Source organism: Sceloporus occidentalis, unplaced genomic scaffold, assembly GCF_023333645.1.
Source record: "Sceloporus occidentalis isolate IW3139 unplaced genomic scaffold, rSceOcc1.0.p SCAF_12, whole genome shotgun sequence".
NCBI classification, from domain to species: Eukaryota; Metazoa; Chordata; class Lepidosauria; order Squamata; family Phrynosomatidae; genus Sceloporus; species Sceloporus occidentalis.
Window position 1 is genome coordinate 18,027,907 of NW_028316992.1, and position 18,816 is coordinate 18,046,722.

Below are 18,816 nucleotides of genomic sequence, written 5' to 3' on the forward strand. Positions count from 1 at the left end.
AAGTGTGTTTCTTCCATCTTGATTCAGGAGGGACTATAAAAAGGAGTACCCAAGAGGACCATATGCATCCCTGTAAAAACCAATTCAACCTTGAGAACCAGTGCTTTTTAAAAAAGCACCTGACCCTGGACCAATGCCGTTTTATTTTCTTTCGGGAATAAATAATCCGGACAACCGAAAAGCTTGATGACTGCCCACTCGGCCAGCCATATCAGATTGATCAGCATGAGGTAAAGAGAAAGTGGCTCAGGCAGTAATCCAGAATCAAATGAAACTGTAGGAATTAAGGAAAACCTAGTCAGTGCGACTATCACTGTGAAACCAGACGGCAGTATGGCATCAAGACATTGTGACTGGCTATTCCAGTCTAAGCAGTATTAAAAAATGGCTTCTCAAAGGCTTTTAAAATTGAGACAATGTCACCTGATTAATTACCTAGAGAGTAGCTAGACCATGGGTTTTACCTCTGAGTAAACATACTTAGGACGACAGTATTCCTTTCCAGATTCCTGGTTTAATTGGGTATAGGCTGAGGCAATGCCAGAATGGTAAGGATAATACATAGAGAAGGGATGTGGTGTGAAAGAGACAAAAGACGACCAGAACAGAAAAGAAATATAGAGTCAATAAGGGAAGGAAGACTAGTTGGCAAGAAGAGAACAAAGGGTGGGGGGAAACAGAAGGAATAAGAAATGATATTTCAACTGTGGCTAACAGAGAAGAAAGGCTTCTGCAAAAATAAGTAGAATTATTAATAACCTGGAATTGCCAATGGAAAAACGTTAACAGGAGGAAATACAAGAGAACCAGCAACTTAAAAATAGACAAAGAACAACAACAAAATCCACAAAAGGAAAGAAAAAAACAATCTAATAGAATTTTAAAGAGGAAAACAATATGAGCCTGAAATGTTTTTCCTAAAACAAAGGTTTTAAAAAAGGGCATGTTTTCCCCGCTCTCTCTCTTTCTCTCTTTTCCAGAGTGCTAGGGACCTTGGTGGTGGAAGAACAGAACCACAAACCACAGCATTACTAAATCAAAAGGCTAGTATTTGCTAAACGGTTTTTCACACCCTTGTCTACTGAGATTTATGTTTCTCACATTTAGCTTTAACTAAGCCAGGCTTAAACAGTGATTAGTCCCACTCGGGAAATGCAATAGATTCCTATAAAGTATAAATATTCTGGTTGTGCATAATGTGCCAAATACAATCAAAGCTCACAAGGCTGACAAGCAAACGACAAGATGGACATTCCTTTTAAAAAGGGATGAAAGCAACACGGCCCCTTATTCCCAGCATTAGTTGCCTTAAAGGTAAACAGACTTTTTGCTCGGGCTGCGTTTTCTTCTTCTTCTTCTTCTCAGTTCCAGTATTCTTATCAGCCTTTTGGCACCCTTGCAGTTTATCTGAGTTTACTCAACAATATTTGGAGACACCTTAAAATCTAAAGGGGGCGGGGGCTTGCCCAAATGCCTTAGGCAGAGAGCCAAATGAAACAATGTAACATAACTGTGTGTGAACCAGAATGCCTGATCCAATCTGCCCGGCGTACCAAGCCATATCACATATGTAAGGAGGCTTGGGGATGAGGTTAATCTAACAGGGAAGTGCTGTGGAAAGAGAACAGGGCAGTGAGATCTGACATGTGAACAACATGCAGCACGATCCCATGCACCAGTTTGGCTAAACTGAAAGGACTGCTAGAGGAATGCAGCCCAATGCTAGTCGTGTTTCATAGACTGCAATGCAAAGTTCACAGTCATAAGGCTATCCCCCCACTATCTAATATGAAATTGCATTAGTTTAATGTCAGAAATCAGGCGAAGTGACACCTTCTACGGCCCCACTTCCCTCATTTGGAAGAAGGCCTGCTTTTCTTCATGGATCTTGCTTTTCTGATGCTGTAGGGCCTGACAACTCAGTGGCTGTTCACATTCAACAACCCGCTTTAAATGTTTTCTGAACCAAGATGCTAATCCTAAAACATCCCAGAAAGATCTTCCATTCAGGACAAAGCTCAAAGCATATGAGGCTGTCGATGCATTGATATATCCATCAAGCGAGAAAGAAAACAAACATTACAGGGAGGATTCTTGTTTTCTTCAGGGGGATAAACACAGAACAAAATTTGCTTCCTCGATTTGTTGTGGTTTTTTTTTACTGTCACAAAAAACAAGCAAAGAAAAAAGAGAGAGCTAGTTCCCCACGCTGTTCACACGGAGCAGTAAATAAGGTGCATCCCTCTGACTTCAGTAAGAAATTAGCATTTCAAAAATATGGCACCAGCTCCCCTCCTCGAACTCCAAGCCGTGTCTAATAACGCAAGGAGCAGATTGTCTCCCCTCGTTTCCTTAATTTGTTTCATCTAAAAGCAATTCGCTCAACATCTTGTCGCCCTCTGGCAGCTCGGTTTACTTAGCCACACTTAATTTCTCATTTGGACCAAAACAAACTCCTCCAAACTGCCACTGGCTGAAGGGGAAGGGAAACAAACTCCTTGTTGAGTAGCTATACCAAGAGATTCACTATACAGACACAAACACATGCAGCTTGAGAGAAGCTGTTATGATTATTAGGATTATGATTATTATTTAGGGTATTTATACTCTGCTCCAGCCACAAAGTGGGCCCTGGGCAAGAAAAGCACAATGTACGGGGAAGGCTTTCCACTCAGATGAAATGAAAAACGGTATCTAAGGACCCAGGTCGTTTCAGCCAGGTGTAGGCAGTGGCGAACCTTATAAATAAAGAAGGTAAACACAACTTTTATTTGTATCCTGCTTTTCTAATGCAGGGCAATCAAAGTGGCACAGCACCAATACACAGCACATGATACATATCCAATACAATATCTAACACACACACCCCTTAAAAAAGAATGAAACGTAATGCAATTAAAATCAATCTGTTAAAACAGAATATTATCAACAGTGCAATAATCCAATGGGCAACTACCTACAAAAACAACTGTGTTTTCTTTAGTCTTTGCTCTATCCTTTGATTTTCTAACAGCTGAAGCAAAGCCAGTGATGGCATACTACCTAAGAAGGGGAGAATTTAGTCATATTCTCTTTTGCCTTTGCACTGAGGTCTGCTTTTTCTTGGTCCGGTTGGAGAAGGCATACTGGACATGCTTTTGAGTGACACAGAAGTCTCTCCAAGCCCTCTTTCCTATGGTGGTTTCATCCTGCCTTTTGTGTGTCCGCGAATACAAAACACCCATTTCTTCTCCATGCAGTTTCCATTCAAGACAAGGAGGGGTTTGAGAAGGGGGGGGGGGTTGGAAATGGCCCAGTAAACCAGAAAGGACACTTTCAGGTCTAGTCCCATGTCTTTCTCTAAAACCACACACAAACCCAGACTTGCCGCTGAGGATTTGCCTGCTCTCATCTACACATCTTCCAGCCTGCTTTCCTAATTCATCTCCCCTAAAAACTTGAGCTTCAAACTGAAAAACAAAAGGGTAGGCTAGGGAATCCCACCAGTGGCCACTGAAACTTCAGAAGTTTCCATTCTGTGTGGATAGAGGTGCTTTAAGAGAGAGGGAGGGCAGAAAGGAGTGCATTAACAGGTGCAGCAGGTTCATCCCCAAACTTGCTGAGCCCAGGTGACAGAGAGAGGGAGAGAGGAAGAAGGTCACATTCAACCACCCTCTCCCTGAGAAAGCCTCCCTTCCAAACCCCAGAGCAGGGGAGGCAAAGGAGGAAGGGAAAAACAAAGCCAAGCTACGGAGCAGAAAGAGGGCAACCTTCTGCTGCCATCTCCGGAATCACAGAATGGTAGAGTTGGAAGAGACCGCAAGGGCCATCCAGTCCAACCCCATTCTGCCATGCAGGAACTCTCCATCTAAGCACCCCTGACATCCAGCCTCTGTTTAAAGACCTCCAAGGAAGGACGGAGTCCGAGGGACTATGTTCCACTGTCGGACAGCCCTTACTATCAGGAGGTTCCTCCTAATGTTGAGGTGGAATCTCTATTCCTGGAGCTTGCATCCATTGTTCCAGGTCCTAGTCTCTGGAGCAGCAGAAAACAAGCTTGCTCCCTCCTCAATATGACATCCCTTCAAGTATTTAAACAGGGCTATCATACCACCTCTTAACCTTCTCTTCTCCAGGCTGAACATCCCCAGCTCCCTGAATCTTTCCCAATAGGTCATGGTTTCCAGACCCTTCACCATTTTAGCTGCCAACCGAGGAGAAAGTGGAGGGCAAGGCGGAGGAAGCAGCGGGGATTCTGGACCCCGAAGAGAAGTGACAGAACAGCCAGGTTTCCATATGTAAAGGGTTATCATGTGAAAAGGGAACTAGGGAGAGGGCGGCAGGTTCGCAAGGCGGATGGTGCTGGGTCGGGATGGGAAGGGGCTGCTGGCTTCTTGTTGGAAAGCCCCGCTCTGCAAAAAGATGGATTGAATGGGAGAGGAAAGGGGACTCGTTGCAAAATTAAAGGGGTCCTCTCTCTCTCTCTCTCTCTCTCTCTCTGCTGGCTGGTCCTGGAGAACCCCAGAGGAGGACTTCTGGTCAAGCAGAGCCAGCTGGGCATCGCTCCGGAGTCTCTCTCTCTCTCTCTCTCTCTCGAGGGCCACCCATCACAGCAAGGGAGGCAACAAGCGCCCCTTAGGCAGAGCAGTGGCAAGGAAGGGGGGTAATAAATAAGGTAGGAAAGCCTCCTATTTACATTGGGCCCTGGTCCTGGCAGAGAGGGGCAGGAGGAGCGGCAAGCCAAGGGCTTCCCCGCTTCCAAAGAAAGAAGCTAGCTGCTGGCAGAGGTCTTTCGCAGACCTGAGTCTGGGGAAGTCGGCTCAAGTCTAAAGGAAAGCTCCTGCCATGAATGGTCAAGTCTAGCTTATGCCATGAAAGCCAGCTCCTTCCTTCCTTCCTTCCTTCCTTCCTTCCTTCCTTCCTGTGAGTCTCGAAGGGGCCGCAAGAGCCCTTTGCGACCCGATTCTGCAGATAACAAAAAAGCTAGAGTGTCTTTGAATCCGAGGTCCGTCCGAAGTTAAGCCCCGGACCAAGGATTGGCCATGAGATGCGGGGGGGGGGGGGGGGGAAGCACCCCTCTTTTCTCTTTTATCGGATTTTATGTTTGCTCTATGAGTTGGGGTGAGAGGTTGGGGAGGTTGGGCTACATTTCAATTGTCTTTAACTGCATTTGGTTTGTGATGCGTTGTTTTGAAATGTTGCGACCCACCTTGGTTCCTTGTGAAAAGGCGGGGTGGAAATAAATCATTATCATTATTATTACTATTATTATTATTACTATCCAGGGAGGGCTCCGAAGAGGCCAGATCGGGGCTCCTCTGTTGGGATCCAAGAAGAGGGACCCCCTTCTCACTCGGTCTCTCTCTCCTCCGCCATCCTTCAAACCAAGCCCCTGAACAACTCCAAAAAGGCGAGGAAAGACCTCTCCCCTTCCAAGCTCGGCAGCCCACCCTCGGATCAGCCCCAGCCCAAGCCCCGGATCGGGCGGGACCTTGTGGGCCACAGGTGCCGCCGACTTGCGAGGCATCCCTCCCGGCCTCCCTCCGACCAAACAAACCCCCCTTTTCCCAGGGAAGCATCCTTTCTAAAAAGCCGGGGGGCATCGAGGAGGCCAACCAGAAGACCCCCCCCTCCAATCCCGACAAGGAAACCAACTTCTCCCCTTCGCAAAGATAAATCACTAAGACCAAGCAAGACCTCCGAGATGCCACGAAATAGCCAGGCAATGCCAACTCTGCCCATCTCCAAGAAGGATCCACATCCCCCAAAGGAAGCGAGAGAGAGAGAGAGATAGAGGAAGGAAGCCCAAGGAAGCGCACCTGACTGCGCGGCGGCCAAGCGGAGGATCCCGGCGACGAAGCAGCAGCAGCAGCAGCAGCTCACCCAGGAAAGGAGCTCCGGGCCGGGCTTCATCTTGCAGGAAAAGGGTCCCGGGAAGAAGCGGGTCTCTCGCAATCCCTTTACGGCTCCCCCTCGCAAGTCAGTGGTGACATGGTCCAGGACGCATTGGCAGCAGCAGCAGCAGAGGCGGCATCCTCCCCATCCTCTCTCTCTCTCTCTGGCCGCTTGGAAGGGAGGGCTTCCTCCCCTGGAGCAGAGAGGGCTCCCCTGTCCCCAGCCTTTCGGGGTCCTCTCTCTCAGCCTCGTCCTCTTCTTGCGATGCAACTCCCCCCCAAAAAGTTGGTGCCAGGCGATTCAAAGCCAAGGCGAGCGCTGCCTCACACCTTCTCCTCCTCTTCTCCTTCCTTCCCCTCAGCCCTTCTCTCTTCCTTCCTTCTTTCCTTCTTTCTTCCCTTCCTCAGCTTGTTTCTGGTGGAGTTTCCTCTTCGCCCAGTGGCTGCTGGAGCAAGGAAAGCCTCCTCCAAGCCTCAGCCCCCACAGCCTCCCAGACTGGAGACCCAGAAGAGTGACAACCCGAGCTGGCTTTCCCGCCTCCTCCTCCTCCTCCTCCTTTCCTTCCTCTCCTTCCTCCTCCTCCTCTCCCACAAAAGGGGGAGGAGCCTCTCCAGCCTGGCACCGCCTCCCTCCCTCCCTCCTCAGCTCAAGCCCCGCCTCCCTCCTCCTCCCTCGCGCCCCCAAAATCCCCGGGAAACACCTGCTGTCACTGGAGCCCAGAGAGAGAGGAGGAGGGAAGGGTCTCTTTTTGGCACGCGGCTTTCCAGGGAGCTGCAGCAGCAGCAGCACTGGCAGCACTGGCAGCAAAGCGAAGAAGGAGGAGGAGGAGGAAAAGAGAAGGGGGTTCTGGGTCTTTGGGGGAGCCTTGTTTTGGAGGCTGAGCAGGGACAGCGGGAGAAATGGGGGGGTTCTTGAGGGTCGAGACTCAGCATTCTCTCTCTCTCTCTCTCTTTCTTTCTTCCTTTTTCTCTCTCTCTTCCTTTCTGTTTCTTTCTCTCTCTCTTCCTCACTCCCTCACTCTTCCTTTCTCTCTCTCTTTCTTCTCTCTCTCTTTCCCTTTCTTTCTTTCTTTCTTTCTTTTTTCTCTCTCTCCTCCTTTCTTTCTCTCCCTTTCTTCCTTTCTCTCTATCTTCCTTTCTCTTTCTCTTTCTTCTCTCTCTCCCTCTTTCTCTCATTCTCTCTCACTCACTCACTTTCTCTCTCACACTCACTCACTTTCTCTCTTTCTTTCTCTTTCTCTTTCTTCTCTCTCTCCCTCTTTCTTTCTCTCTCTCTCTCTCACTCACTCACTTTCTCTCTCCCTCTCTCTCTTCCTTTCTCTTTCTTTTTCTTCTCTCTCTCCCTCTTTCTTTCTCTCTCTCTCTCACTCACTCACTTTCTCTCTCACACTCACTCACTTTCTCTCTTCCTTTCTCTTTCTCTTTCTTCTCTCTCTCCCTCTTTCTTTCTCTCTTTCTCTCTCACTCACTCACTTTCTCTCTCCCTCTCTCTCTTCCTTTCTCTTTCTTTTTCTTCTCTCTCTCCCTCTTTCTTTCTCTCTCTCTCACTCACTCACTTTCTCTCTCCCTCCTTCTTTCTCTCTTTCTCTCTCACTCACTCACTCACTTTCTCTCTCCCTCTCCCTCCCTACTTTTTCTTCTCTCTTTCCCTCTTTCTCTCTCTCTCTCTCTCCCTCCCTCCCTCTATCTCCTTTCTCTTTCTTCTCTCTCTCTCTCTCCCTCCCTCCCTCTATCTCCTTTCTCTTTCTTCTCTCTCTCTCTCTCTCTCTCTCTCCCTCCCTCCCTCTATCTCCTTTCTCTTTCTTCTCTCTCTCTCTCTCCCTCCCTCCCTCTATCTCCTTTCTCTTTCTTCTCTCTCTCTCTCTCCCTCCCTCCCTCTATCTCCTTTTTCTTTCTTCTCTCTCTCTCTCCCTCCCTCCCTCTCTCTCCTTTCTCTTTCTTCTCTCTCTCTCTCTCTCACACACACACACACACACTTTCCTTTCGTTCCCTTCTCCCCTGCCGCCAGGTTTTCCCACTTTCGGAAAGAAGTCTTCCCCCAGAACCTCCGGCGTAAACACACATACAGCTTCTCTTCCTAACTGGATTTTATTCCTGGGTACCTTCGGGTCGTTTCGGATTTATGGCAAGCCTAAGGCTTCTGGGGTAAAAAAATGATACTTTACGAGATTTTATATTTTGCTGTAGTTTATGGTTGTATTTAACTAGGCTGTAACTGCCGCTTCGTAAAAATCAAAAGAAATCTCTTCTGTTCGTTTCTTGGCCATTCTTTTTCAGAGGGTATTTTTTGCCTCTGAGGGTGAGAGAGGGTGACTCGCCGAAGGAGGTCACTCGGCGGGTTTTTAGCTGGCCGAACCAGGATTCGAACCCAGCTCCTAACCCAAGGATGGAGGAGCTCTTCGGTGATTCCCGCGCTGGATCCGCACCTGTTTCATTGGGACCCAGTTCGGCTCCTTCATCCTTCCTCCTTTCGCCTATCATATATCATATATCATCGTATCTTATCTGTTATTGTATTATATCTGTGTTGTTGTTTTGTTGCCCTCAGAAGCTGGGAGAGGGAGTTAAGGCGGGAGAGGCTGCATCCACACTGGAAAAATAACCCGGTTTGGTACCGCTTTAACTCTATCTGACTCATGGCATTCTGGGAGTTCAAAGTCAAACGCAAGACAGGCACTCCTATCTACATGTGAATCCATGCGCCTCTTAGTCAGGCTCCAAAGGGAGGAGGACCTTTGGGAAGCCCTCCTGGGCAGAAGGTTGAAATGGAGGACAGGTCCAGGAGAAGGAGGAGGACTACCTCTGGTCACCCTATAACTCACTGGGCTTCTCGGTCATGCTCCAAACAGAGGATCTTTTGGCATTCCTCCTGGAGAGAAGATGGAAATGAAGGACATGTCCTGGAAAGGGAGGATATCTGGTCACCCAGCAACTCAATGAGCTTCTTGGTGTGCCTCAAAATGGAGGACATTTTGGAATCCCTCCAGGACAGAAGGTTGAAATGGTATTTCCTTCAAGCCCCAAACTGGCTCCACAGGATTTCTGCCCTGAGAGTAGTGCTGTGGGTTCCAAGATTCAAAGCAAATGGCATTCATCTCTGCAGAATCAAATGAAATATATACTCTGTGTGTGTGTGTGTGTGTGTGTGTGTGTGTAGTATTGCTGACAGTGGTTTTTATTATATCCCTGAAGAAACAAAACACGTTCCTTCTCCTTGAGGAATAAAAAGACTAGCTTCCCTACTGAGGTCTGAAGACTAGATCCTGGCTGGTCTTGGAAGCTAAGCTGAGTCAGTCCTGGTTAGTACTTGGAGTATAGATCACTAATACATACATATTAGGTGCTGTAGCCTATATTTCAGAAGAAGGAACTGGCAAAATCACCTCTCAGGCCCCGTTGACACTACAGAAATAATGCATGAAACACTTGCCCTGACTACACTCAGTGCAGTTTTCAGGGGGGCTGTCAAAAAAACCATTTAACCCAGTATATTTGATACTGTTTTTTCCCCTGTTGATCAGCATCTTTAGTAGTGTGACTATGCTACTGAATCAATTTGAATCTCAAAGCACCATTCTGGAAATGCAGGTGCCTCCATTTTAAACCCAAACAGTGGCAAGTGTGAATGGCTACAGGGTTCAAATGCCACAGAGAGATTCACTGATCCAGGATTGCATTGGCACAGAGATATGGATCTCCTTGGGACAAAAATGTAAGGGTGAATGCTCCCTGTGTATTCTTTGCCTACGGAAACCCTATAAAATGTTGCCATCAGTTGACAGATGACTTGAAGGTGCAGAGACACACATACACACCTTCCTAGTTAACACTGTGTCTCCACTGTCTGTCTCCAACCATAGAAGGAAAACCCACCTTCAATCCTACTGACATTTGTTTTTCTTGTGTACCTCCAAGAAGTTTGGATATAGGTTGTACTTCACCCTAAGGCAAAGATGCATCCTATCACCCTATCTGTTCAACATGTGTGCAGAAAATATCATATACTGGCCATGCTTAGACTCAGAGGTAGGAGGAATGAAGGCTGGAGGAAGAAATATTAAACTAGAGGACACCATACTACTAGCAGAAAACAAAACAAAAAAGAAGTCCTGAGACAACTACTAAAGAAAGTCAAAGAAGGAAGTGCTAAGGTGGGCTTAAAGCTAAATATCAAAACAAAAGTAATGACCATGGAAGAAGCACATAAATTCATCCTGGACAACAACAAAATAGAAATAGTTGAATTCCCTTGTCTTGGATCAAATATTGATCAGAGCGGAGGCTGCATTCAAGAGACTTGGACTGGGAAGGGCAGCTATGAAAGAATGAGACAGCATTCTAAAGGGCAAAGACATAGCACTGGGCACTATTTCCCATCACCAGGTATGGATGTGAGAGCAGGACAATAAAAAAAGGAAACAACTCATTTGAGTGTGCTGGAGTAGAGTGCTGAGGGTACCATGGGTGTCCAAGAAGACAAACAAATGGGTCCTAGAACAGATCAAGCCCAAACTCTTCCCCTAGAAGCCAGGATATTTAAATTGAGGTTGCTGTACTTTGGTCACACCATGAGAATGAAAGACTCATTAAAAAAAGCAATGATGCTAGGAAAAGAGGAAAGGAGCAAAAAGAGGAGAAGACCTCACATCAGATGGGAGACCATGAGCCTGAGCCTGCAGGATCTGAGCAGAGGAGGTGAGAAGAGGTCTTGGAGACATCTCATCCACAGGTCACCATAAAATCATGGAATTGTAGAGTTGGAAGAGACCACAAGGACCATCCAGTAAAACCCCATTCTACCATGCAGGAAATCACAATCAAAGCATCCCCGACAGATGGCTATCCAGCCTCTGTTTAAAGACCTCTAAGGAAGGAGACTCCACTACACTCCGAGGGAGTGTGTTCCACTGTCAAACAGCCCTTACTGTCAGGAAGTTCCTCCTAATGTTGAGGTGGAGTCTCTTTGCCTGGAGCTTGCATCCATTGCTCCAGGTCCTAGTGTCTGGAGCAGCAGAAAACAAGCTAGCTCCCTCCTCAATATGACATCCCTTCAAATATTTAAGCAAGGCTATCATATCACCTCTTATCCTTCTCTTCCCCAGGCTAAACATCTGCAGATCCCTAAGTCCTTCCTCATAGGGCATGGTTTCCAGACTCTTCACCATTTTAGTTGCCCTCCCTTGGACATGCTCCAGTTTCTCAACATCCTTTTTGAATTGTGGTGCCCAGAACTGGACACAGTATTCCAGGAGGACCATGAGTCCAGGTCGACTCGAGGACAATTAGCCACCACCAACAAAGGCAAACTTATCATTGGGTTTTCTGGGGCTAGGAGTCTGTGACTTGCCCAAGGCCATCCAATGGGTTTCCATGGCAAGTGGGGAATAGAAATCTGATCTCCAGAGTCATTGGAGCTTATCAGACGGGGGAAAAGCAGGAGAGACTCAGGATACTCCCATCCTTATTGCACGATTGTGCAAAGATTATCAGATGACATTTCACTCATCCCGTCCTTATCCTGTCAATGAAGTGTGATGGTCCCATCATTTTTTATTCACGGGAAACCCCTCTTAATAAAAAGTGATGAGACAATCACACTTCATTAATGGGATAAGGATGGAATGAGTGTGATGTCCCAGAACGTCATCTGATAATCTTCACACAATCGCACGATAAGGACAGGAGCATCTGGATTCATCTCCCATCCTTTTTCCCCATCTGATAATCTCCATAGTCTGAAATGAGTACCCAGCTTGTGGGGGGGCAATTGGCTTTCATATTGTAAACTATTTAGGGAATGTTAGTTCACTGATAATCAGTATAGAAATGTACTTGCTATTGCTATTTAAAGCTACAGATATTCAACAGGCACAGCTTTCCCAGGAATAGGGTTTCCACAAAATTTAGAATCCTGCACAAGGCATCTGAAATTATCTAACTGCCCTTATACTTGTAGTTGCTTTTCCAAAAAGAAAAGAAAGAAAAAGAAAAGAAAGAAAATCCCATTGGCCTGTTACAGACTGCCAAAATAAAGCTGCTTCGGGTCTCTTTGGAGGTATGCTGTTTAAATGATGCATGCATCCTAAGAATCCGGAAGCTGCACCAAAGCTGCACTCCAGTGCTTAGGAATGGAGTGTGGCTCTGGTGCGACCTCCAGACTCTTAGGACCCATGCATCATTTAAACAGCATACCTCCAAAGAGAACTGAAGCAGCTTTATTTTGGCAGTCTGTAACAGGCCATTCTTTCACAAAGTGCCAGAGAAGTACAGATCGAGTACAGGATGCCAAGATTGGTACGGGATGCTTGGGCATGTAAGTGTGCGATAACACCCATTTTAAAAGGGTTTTTTAAAGTTTCAGCCTGCGCTGAGGCAGTGCAATAATATCCCAATAGTCCATCCTACTCCCACAAATGTATAAATATGCTTTATAACCTGAGGCCACAATATCACTCTCTATTGCATCTGAAGAAATGGGTTTATATACTTGAAAGCTCATGCTAAAATAAAAACCAGTTAGCCTTAATGGCAGTGCTGTGTTCCTTCTATGCCACAAGAGTACACAGCTGCATCTTTAAAAATCCCTATATATGTTTACTAAGAAATAAGCATCATTAATTTCAATGGGCCTAACCCAGGGATGTGGTGGCTGAGTGGTTTAGGCGCAGACTCTGTCAGTCACAAGGTCAGCAGATCAGCAGTTTGAGACCCAGGAGTCACATGATAGAGTGAGCTCCTGTCAGTAGTCCCAGCTTCTGCCAACCTAGCAGTTTGAAAGCATGTAAATGTACAAGGAGATAGACAGGTACCATTTTAGTGGGAAGGTAACAGCATTCTGTGCAGTCATGCTGGCCACATGATCACAGAGTTGTCTTTGACAATGTTGGCTCCCTTGGTTTAGGAATGAGCACTGGCTCCTGTAGTTGCATACAACTAGACAATTGTGTCAAAGGGCCACATTGTTTCCTTGTATCTGTCTGTAATCTGCACATCTTAAGCTTCTCTTGTCTACTCTAAAGCCAAAGAGACAGGCCAAGGTGATTCATTTCTCCCCAAGGCCTCTACTATTTCCCTTTCCCTTTCCCTTTAACCTAGGGATAAGTTAATATAGGAGAGACTGCAACCAGAAGGGCAAGTTACTCTGAAAGGGGATGGTTAACCCAATCCCATTCCTGCTTCCACCTTTCTTCCCTGTATTGCAATCACACTTACAAACTTACCTACTAAAGCAGGTAAAAAATAGTTATAAAATATGAAGAGCTATCATTTCATCAAGGAAGAGACATCAGCATGCAACACAGAGCAGGAATTCTCATCCATTTTCTTGATGTCCCTGTGTGGACACATACATATAAACACATCCATATGTACCTAGAAACAAAAACAGACGAGGTTCACAAGACAGATGAAATACATAGCAATAGAAATTAGGGCCCCCTAAACCCACCAGGAAACTTCCTACTTTTGAGGAGACTCTACTCTGAAGGGCCATATTGTTTCCTGCAGACACATCTTAAGCTTCTCTTGTCTACTCTAAAGACAATGAGGCAACCTTAGGCGATTCATTTCTCCCCAAGGCCTCTACTATTTTCCTTTGCAAAGTGTAAAACTCTACAAACAGTCCTCTTTCTCTTTCTATAAAGGGGAAGAATTTCTACTGCCTGTTATGTGCCGATAGGAGAGGGAAGGGAAGGAAAGGCTTGAAAGAGAAGAAAGAAAAAATAGCTGAGAAAAAAAGAGAGTGGTAAGTGGAAGAGAAAGAGTAGAAGAAAACAGATTGTGAGAAGTAAGGCTAAGGAGTTCCAACCAAAATTAAAGTGCTTTTAGTATTAATAAAATTATGCAAATAAACAGATTCCATCCAGCACTGCAAAACTGAACGAGAGAGAGAATAAAGCCTAAAAACAGTAGCAAGGCCAAGTAGGTTTCCATTCCACTAAAGGAACATGGAGTCCTCCACAGCTGCCATTCAAATGCAAACTGGTGGTCACACATCTCATTGACATCCGGCTTAGCCTTCTTTGCGGTTACTACCTGGGACTCCTCCCTTTTTCTTTTCTGAATTTTTCACCTGGGCAATCTTCCTTGAATCTTCCTTCGAGCTCCACATGTGCTCACGGTTTCCTGTGGCTCTCTTTTTTCCAGCATTGTCTCAAGGGCAGCAGCTTAGCAGACTGCAAAGCACTGCAGTGGGGTAACATCCAAACAGAAATACATCAGCCCCTTGATGTTAATTGCTGTCCACCAGGCTTCCCGGCAATCTGAAAACTTGGACTGGGGCAAATTTCTGTGTAGATGAATTCTTCAGATGAATGTAATATGGGCAGACTGGTGTACTTCTTTGATTTTTCATGCTTAATGCTGAAATTCGTGAGGAGGGATGTGTCTCCAGGGGGAATGGAATTTGTTGGAAGGAAATTGCATGGCAAAAGACAAGTATGTATATCACATGTTAAAGGGATTAACGTGGATGAGAAAGATAGCATGGCTGGAAACAACTGTGGAGGAGGAGGAAGAGAGCCTTATATAGCCCAGAAAATGTCTCTTAAAGAGCCCTGAAAGGAAAAGAGATGTGATATTTTGGGTCAAACTTGAAGAAATAAACAACCCTTCCTTCTCCTTTTTTCATGGTTTTATTTAAGCTGAGATTCCAACCGATTATGGGACTCATAAATCTTCTGAACATATTCCATACATTGTAGGGCACGTGGCATACTGTTTCTCGGCTGGTTCCTTTCAAATGCATCCGGTACCATAATGGGAAGATCAGAAATAAATCCATCAAAGCAAAACAGCAAATGCTTGCACATTACAGTAAATTGTTTTGAGCAGTACACTATGCCTCTAATTAAAATCGGCCTGTTTTTTTTTCTGCATCTTTCCAATAGAACAGAGCTTTTTTCATTTTCTTTTTGCCTATAATTGTTTATGGGAGCTATTGAAAGTTATCCAACATAGAATACAAATATGTGAGCGGGCAATTCTGAGTCTTCCTTGACTCCAGCCTTTCTACAAACTAATTAACGCTACAACTAGCGCATGCTCGCATGAGGAATGGTGTTGATAGCATGGGGCCTTCAAGGTCAGGAGGGGAAAAAAGACAAGCTATTGCAAAGGCCTGCCACAGTAAGCTTACTGTTTGCTGGGAAATGTATCCTAGCTGACCCAGAATAGAGTCAGGTGACCTGCATCAATGGTTGCAATGATGAGTGATGTCTTGCAGAGGGCTGCGTCAACTGCAACTTAAAGCCTAGCTGGACATCGTTCTAATGGACTGGAGATATATGTGGGCATTTCCTCAGAAGACAGTCCTAAGCGTGTTTGCAAGGACACAGAGGTTAAACCAAGGGAAATCGCTTTTCATTGAGGAGAGCAGTTTATTTCTCGGAAGGCACTTTATTGGCCTTGTTTGGAAAGGCTGCGTTTGTTTTTATTGTAAATCGTCTCAAGCACTCACCGAGGAACAATTCACAAGCACATTAAGTTTTTGTTTATGGCATTTTGTCCAGCCTTCTCTCTCACACGCAAGCACACACACACACTGAAAATGTTTAACAACATCTGTAAAAATAAACAATAAATGTATTACAACCGCAAGCAAATTAAATAATAAAGCCATTAAAGTAAATAAACACCATTGAAATAAGTCTCTGCCAAACTGCCCTTCGTATCCTCCTGAGCTGCTTCATTGGTGTGGATGGTAAAGTTGTGAATAGACTGCAATGTACAAAACTACAGCCTTCCTCCTGGGATGGCAGTTCGCCAGCGATCTTTTACAGTGGTGTCTGGCAGCTTCCATGTCTGTGCGGCAGTGCATCCATTTCAGGGGCTTTTTCAAACACACAAAAACAGCATTATAATCCTACTTTCATTGCCATGGTAGTATCCTGATGACTGTTCCTGGGACTGGAAGTGGAAGAAGGGGCCTTAGGATCCTCAGCCACAGAATCCTACTATTTGGTAGGTTTGTCTCTGACCAAACATCCAGAAGGAGTCCACAGGAGGGAGCCATGGAAGCTGAAGTGAGATCATAGTACTACAACTTTGTTGTGTGATGGGTCCAAGGTTTCATTCCAAATTGAAGAAGAGCTGTCCAGGGAACTGAATCCTACTCCTATAGTGTTCCAGCACCTTGGAGAGCTCATTTAAAGTTCACATCACAGGACTGGTCCTATAATGGCTATTCAAGCATTGAGTATAAATTTCCCTTGATTTGCAGCACTGCCTAGTGTCTACTTACACTGGCCAACTGTAAGTCATCAGGTATTAGTAGTACAAGAAAGGGGCCTCTCTGTTTTAACATTTTGTTTGCATTTAAAAACGTTGCCTCACTTTTATCTTTTTAAAGAGTCCACGGCCATTTCCTACATTGTTTTTCTCACCCAAAACAGAGGATACTTCATGATACAAGGCTCCATCAAGAGCCGAGCAGGTCGCTTCCTTTATAGGCCTCCCGTTTTGGTTTTATCGTCTCTTTTCCAATTAGGTCTGGGACTATCTTGTGTTTTAAATTCCAAAGTCAAGGCTATATTTCAAGCAGGATTACAGTTTGTTCATTTTGTTTTCCCTCTCTCAGAAGCACAAAAGTTTTAGCTGTAAAGAATTAACCAGACTTTGCAGAAAAGCAGTTGTAAAGAATGGGATTTTACTGCACTTAGCACCCTGCATTGCGTGGCCCTGTGACAGCTCGACATACATCAGTGGTGGTAAAGCAGTAATTATGCCAGCCCAAGGGAGCTTTGTGTTCTCAGACAGAAAGGGATGCTAAAAACAAGTGTGCCTGGACCTTTTTGTGCCATTGGCTTAGTTAGTAATGTGTCATTCGAGGTCTTTATCTTTTTGTTTACAGTTTTCCAGACTGTGTTGCTTCACTGGATGTGAAACTAAAGAGGAAGCCAAAAGCCACCTTAACTTTTTTCCTACCAGAGTGAATGAACTGAAATGCTAATTGTGCCTGCAGTGGTTGTTTTTCAAGCAGGAGACTAGGCGTGATTCCTATTTTCTTTTACATAAATTGGCCAGACATAAGCAAGAGAACAATATCCTTCTTTTTAACTCCCTATACTTGCTTCTTGTCACGCTTCACATAAACTCCAGCTTTATAGCGTCACTTCTGGGAGTTGGTTTAAAAACCAGTGAGTAAAGTGATAAAGCTTCCCTTCGACTGTAGTACTTCAGGCTGAGGAACTTCATGACTGAATGACCCTCCCTCTCACATGAGAGGGAAACATATTATGCATGTACAAAACAAGCATTTTTCCATATTTAAAAGATATAGTTAATTATAACAAAATAATCTATGTGTATGTGCACATGCCTTCAAGTCACCTGTCAACTCACAGCGGAGCCATAAATTTCAAAGGTGTTTCTTACGCAAAGAATACACATAGTTTGCCATTGTCTTTTTCTGAAATAAAACCCATGCCATCTGGTATTTTGAGGTGGCCACTATCCAAGTACTAACCAGGCCTTACCTTCTTTGCTTTCAAGATCATATGGGATCTGATGCCATCGGGATATTTAGGCCCAGCATGGTGTAGTGGTTTGAAACTCTGGAGATCAGAGTTCAAATTTATGCTCTACCATGGAAATTCACTGGGTGACTTTAGGTATATATGATGCTATGTGGACAAAGTAGACAGAGAGAAAGAAGCCTTCCTTGCTCTTTCAGTGGACCCTCCTAATCCATGGGCTCCGTATCCACCATTTTGAGCAACCTATACTTAAAATGCTGACATGAACATGCATGCACTGAGGTGTCTGTGCACATATTACCACTGTTGAATAATAGGGGATGCAATCATCTGGATTTTTTTGTCATTTACAGGGTGTCCCAGAACCAAATCCCAGCAAATCCAGAGGGGTCATTATATTACAATTGAGGGTGAAAGGGAATGGCAATAAGTAAGTTCATGAAAGACAAGAAGTTTCTTCACACAGTGCATGATTTATGGAATTTGCTGCCACAATATATGGCAGTGCCCAGTAGGTTCAATCAAAGGTTCCTTCTCATGCAACAGTGTGGTATCAAGCCGTTGTGGGAAAGGGCTCTTTCACTGTGAAAAAGGAGTGCTGTTTGACCAGGTCAGTCCAGTAGGACACTTAGATCCCTGATCACTTTTTGTCTGCAATGTATAAACTAGCCCTTGGGTTTCTCAGGAACACTGTTTTCCAGTTAAGGAGGAAAACAAAATAGTCTGAATTTTCTTGTCTTGGAATATCTATGTTCAGAAGCATTATATGTCCAAGGAATGACGTTGTTAGAAAAAGTAAAGTAGAAGGATTCCTGTTTTTGGACTTCCTGGAGACAGGTGACTGGTCGGTGTTGGGAACAGGTTGTGCTACATCAGAGATGTACAAAATCTGGGTCTGGAGCCACATGCAGCCTCCTTTAGCTGTTTTTGCAGCCCTTAATTCCTCCAGACTTCATTGGCTATCCTTTTTCTAGTCCCCACTAAAAGAGAGAGAGAGAGAGAGAGAGAGAGAGAGAGAGATCTTTTTGCAATCTGCCTCTAGAATAGATTGCACACTCACATCCCATTTAACATCAAGCTCTACTCATTTCTCAGACGTGGCCTTTGCTGGTTTTGGAGCCATGTTCCTTTACATTTTTGGCCATCTGTATAGACCCCAGAGATTTCCAGGACAGAAAACTGGCTCCTGGATTTGCCATAGCTGTGCATCCCAGGTTACATGAATTATGAAAGGCCTTTTATTAAAGGAGTTGAAGAGAAAAGTGGAATCTTATAAGATAAGCATTCACCATAGATAAAAATATCTGCCTATGCAGGCAGACATGTTTCATTTCCACCTTGCTTGTGACAGAACAAAGCAAAGCCATTATTGTAAAGGGGAAGGAGAATGTGTTAACTTCCATGCAACTGTATATTCACTGTATGATGGGAATGCAGCCTTTGCTCACAAGCACTTAGTTTCTATACAA

At 45.0% G+C, this 18,816-nt stretch overlaps 1 protein-coding gene across 2 annotated transcripts in view; it reads right to left on the minus strand.

The window, feature by feature from the left end:
* ERBB4 (erb-b2 receptor tyrosine kinase 4) overlaps positions 1 to 6,373 on the minus strand; it is a 982,414-nt gene extending 976,041 nt beyond the window's left edge. For both annotated transcript variants that reach the window (XM_089478015.1, XM_089478014.1), the window contains exon 1: positions 5,799 to 6,373. In XM_089478015.1, coding sequence (XP_089334141.1) covers positions 5,799 to 5,892 — 94 coding nt within the window. In that variant the 5' untranslated portion in view covers positions 5,893 to 6,373. The remainder of the gene's footprint in view (positions 1 to 5,798) is intronic.
* Positions 6,374 to 18,816: the final 12,443 nt, after the last annotated feature.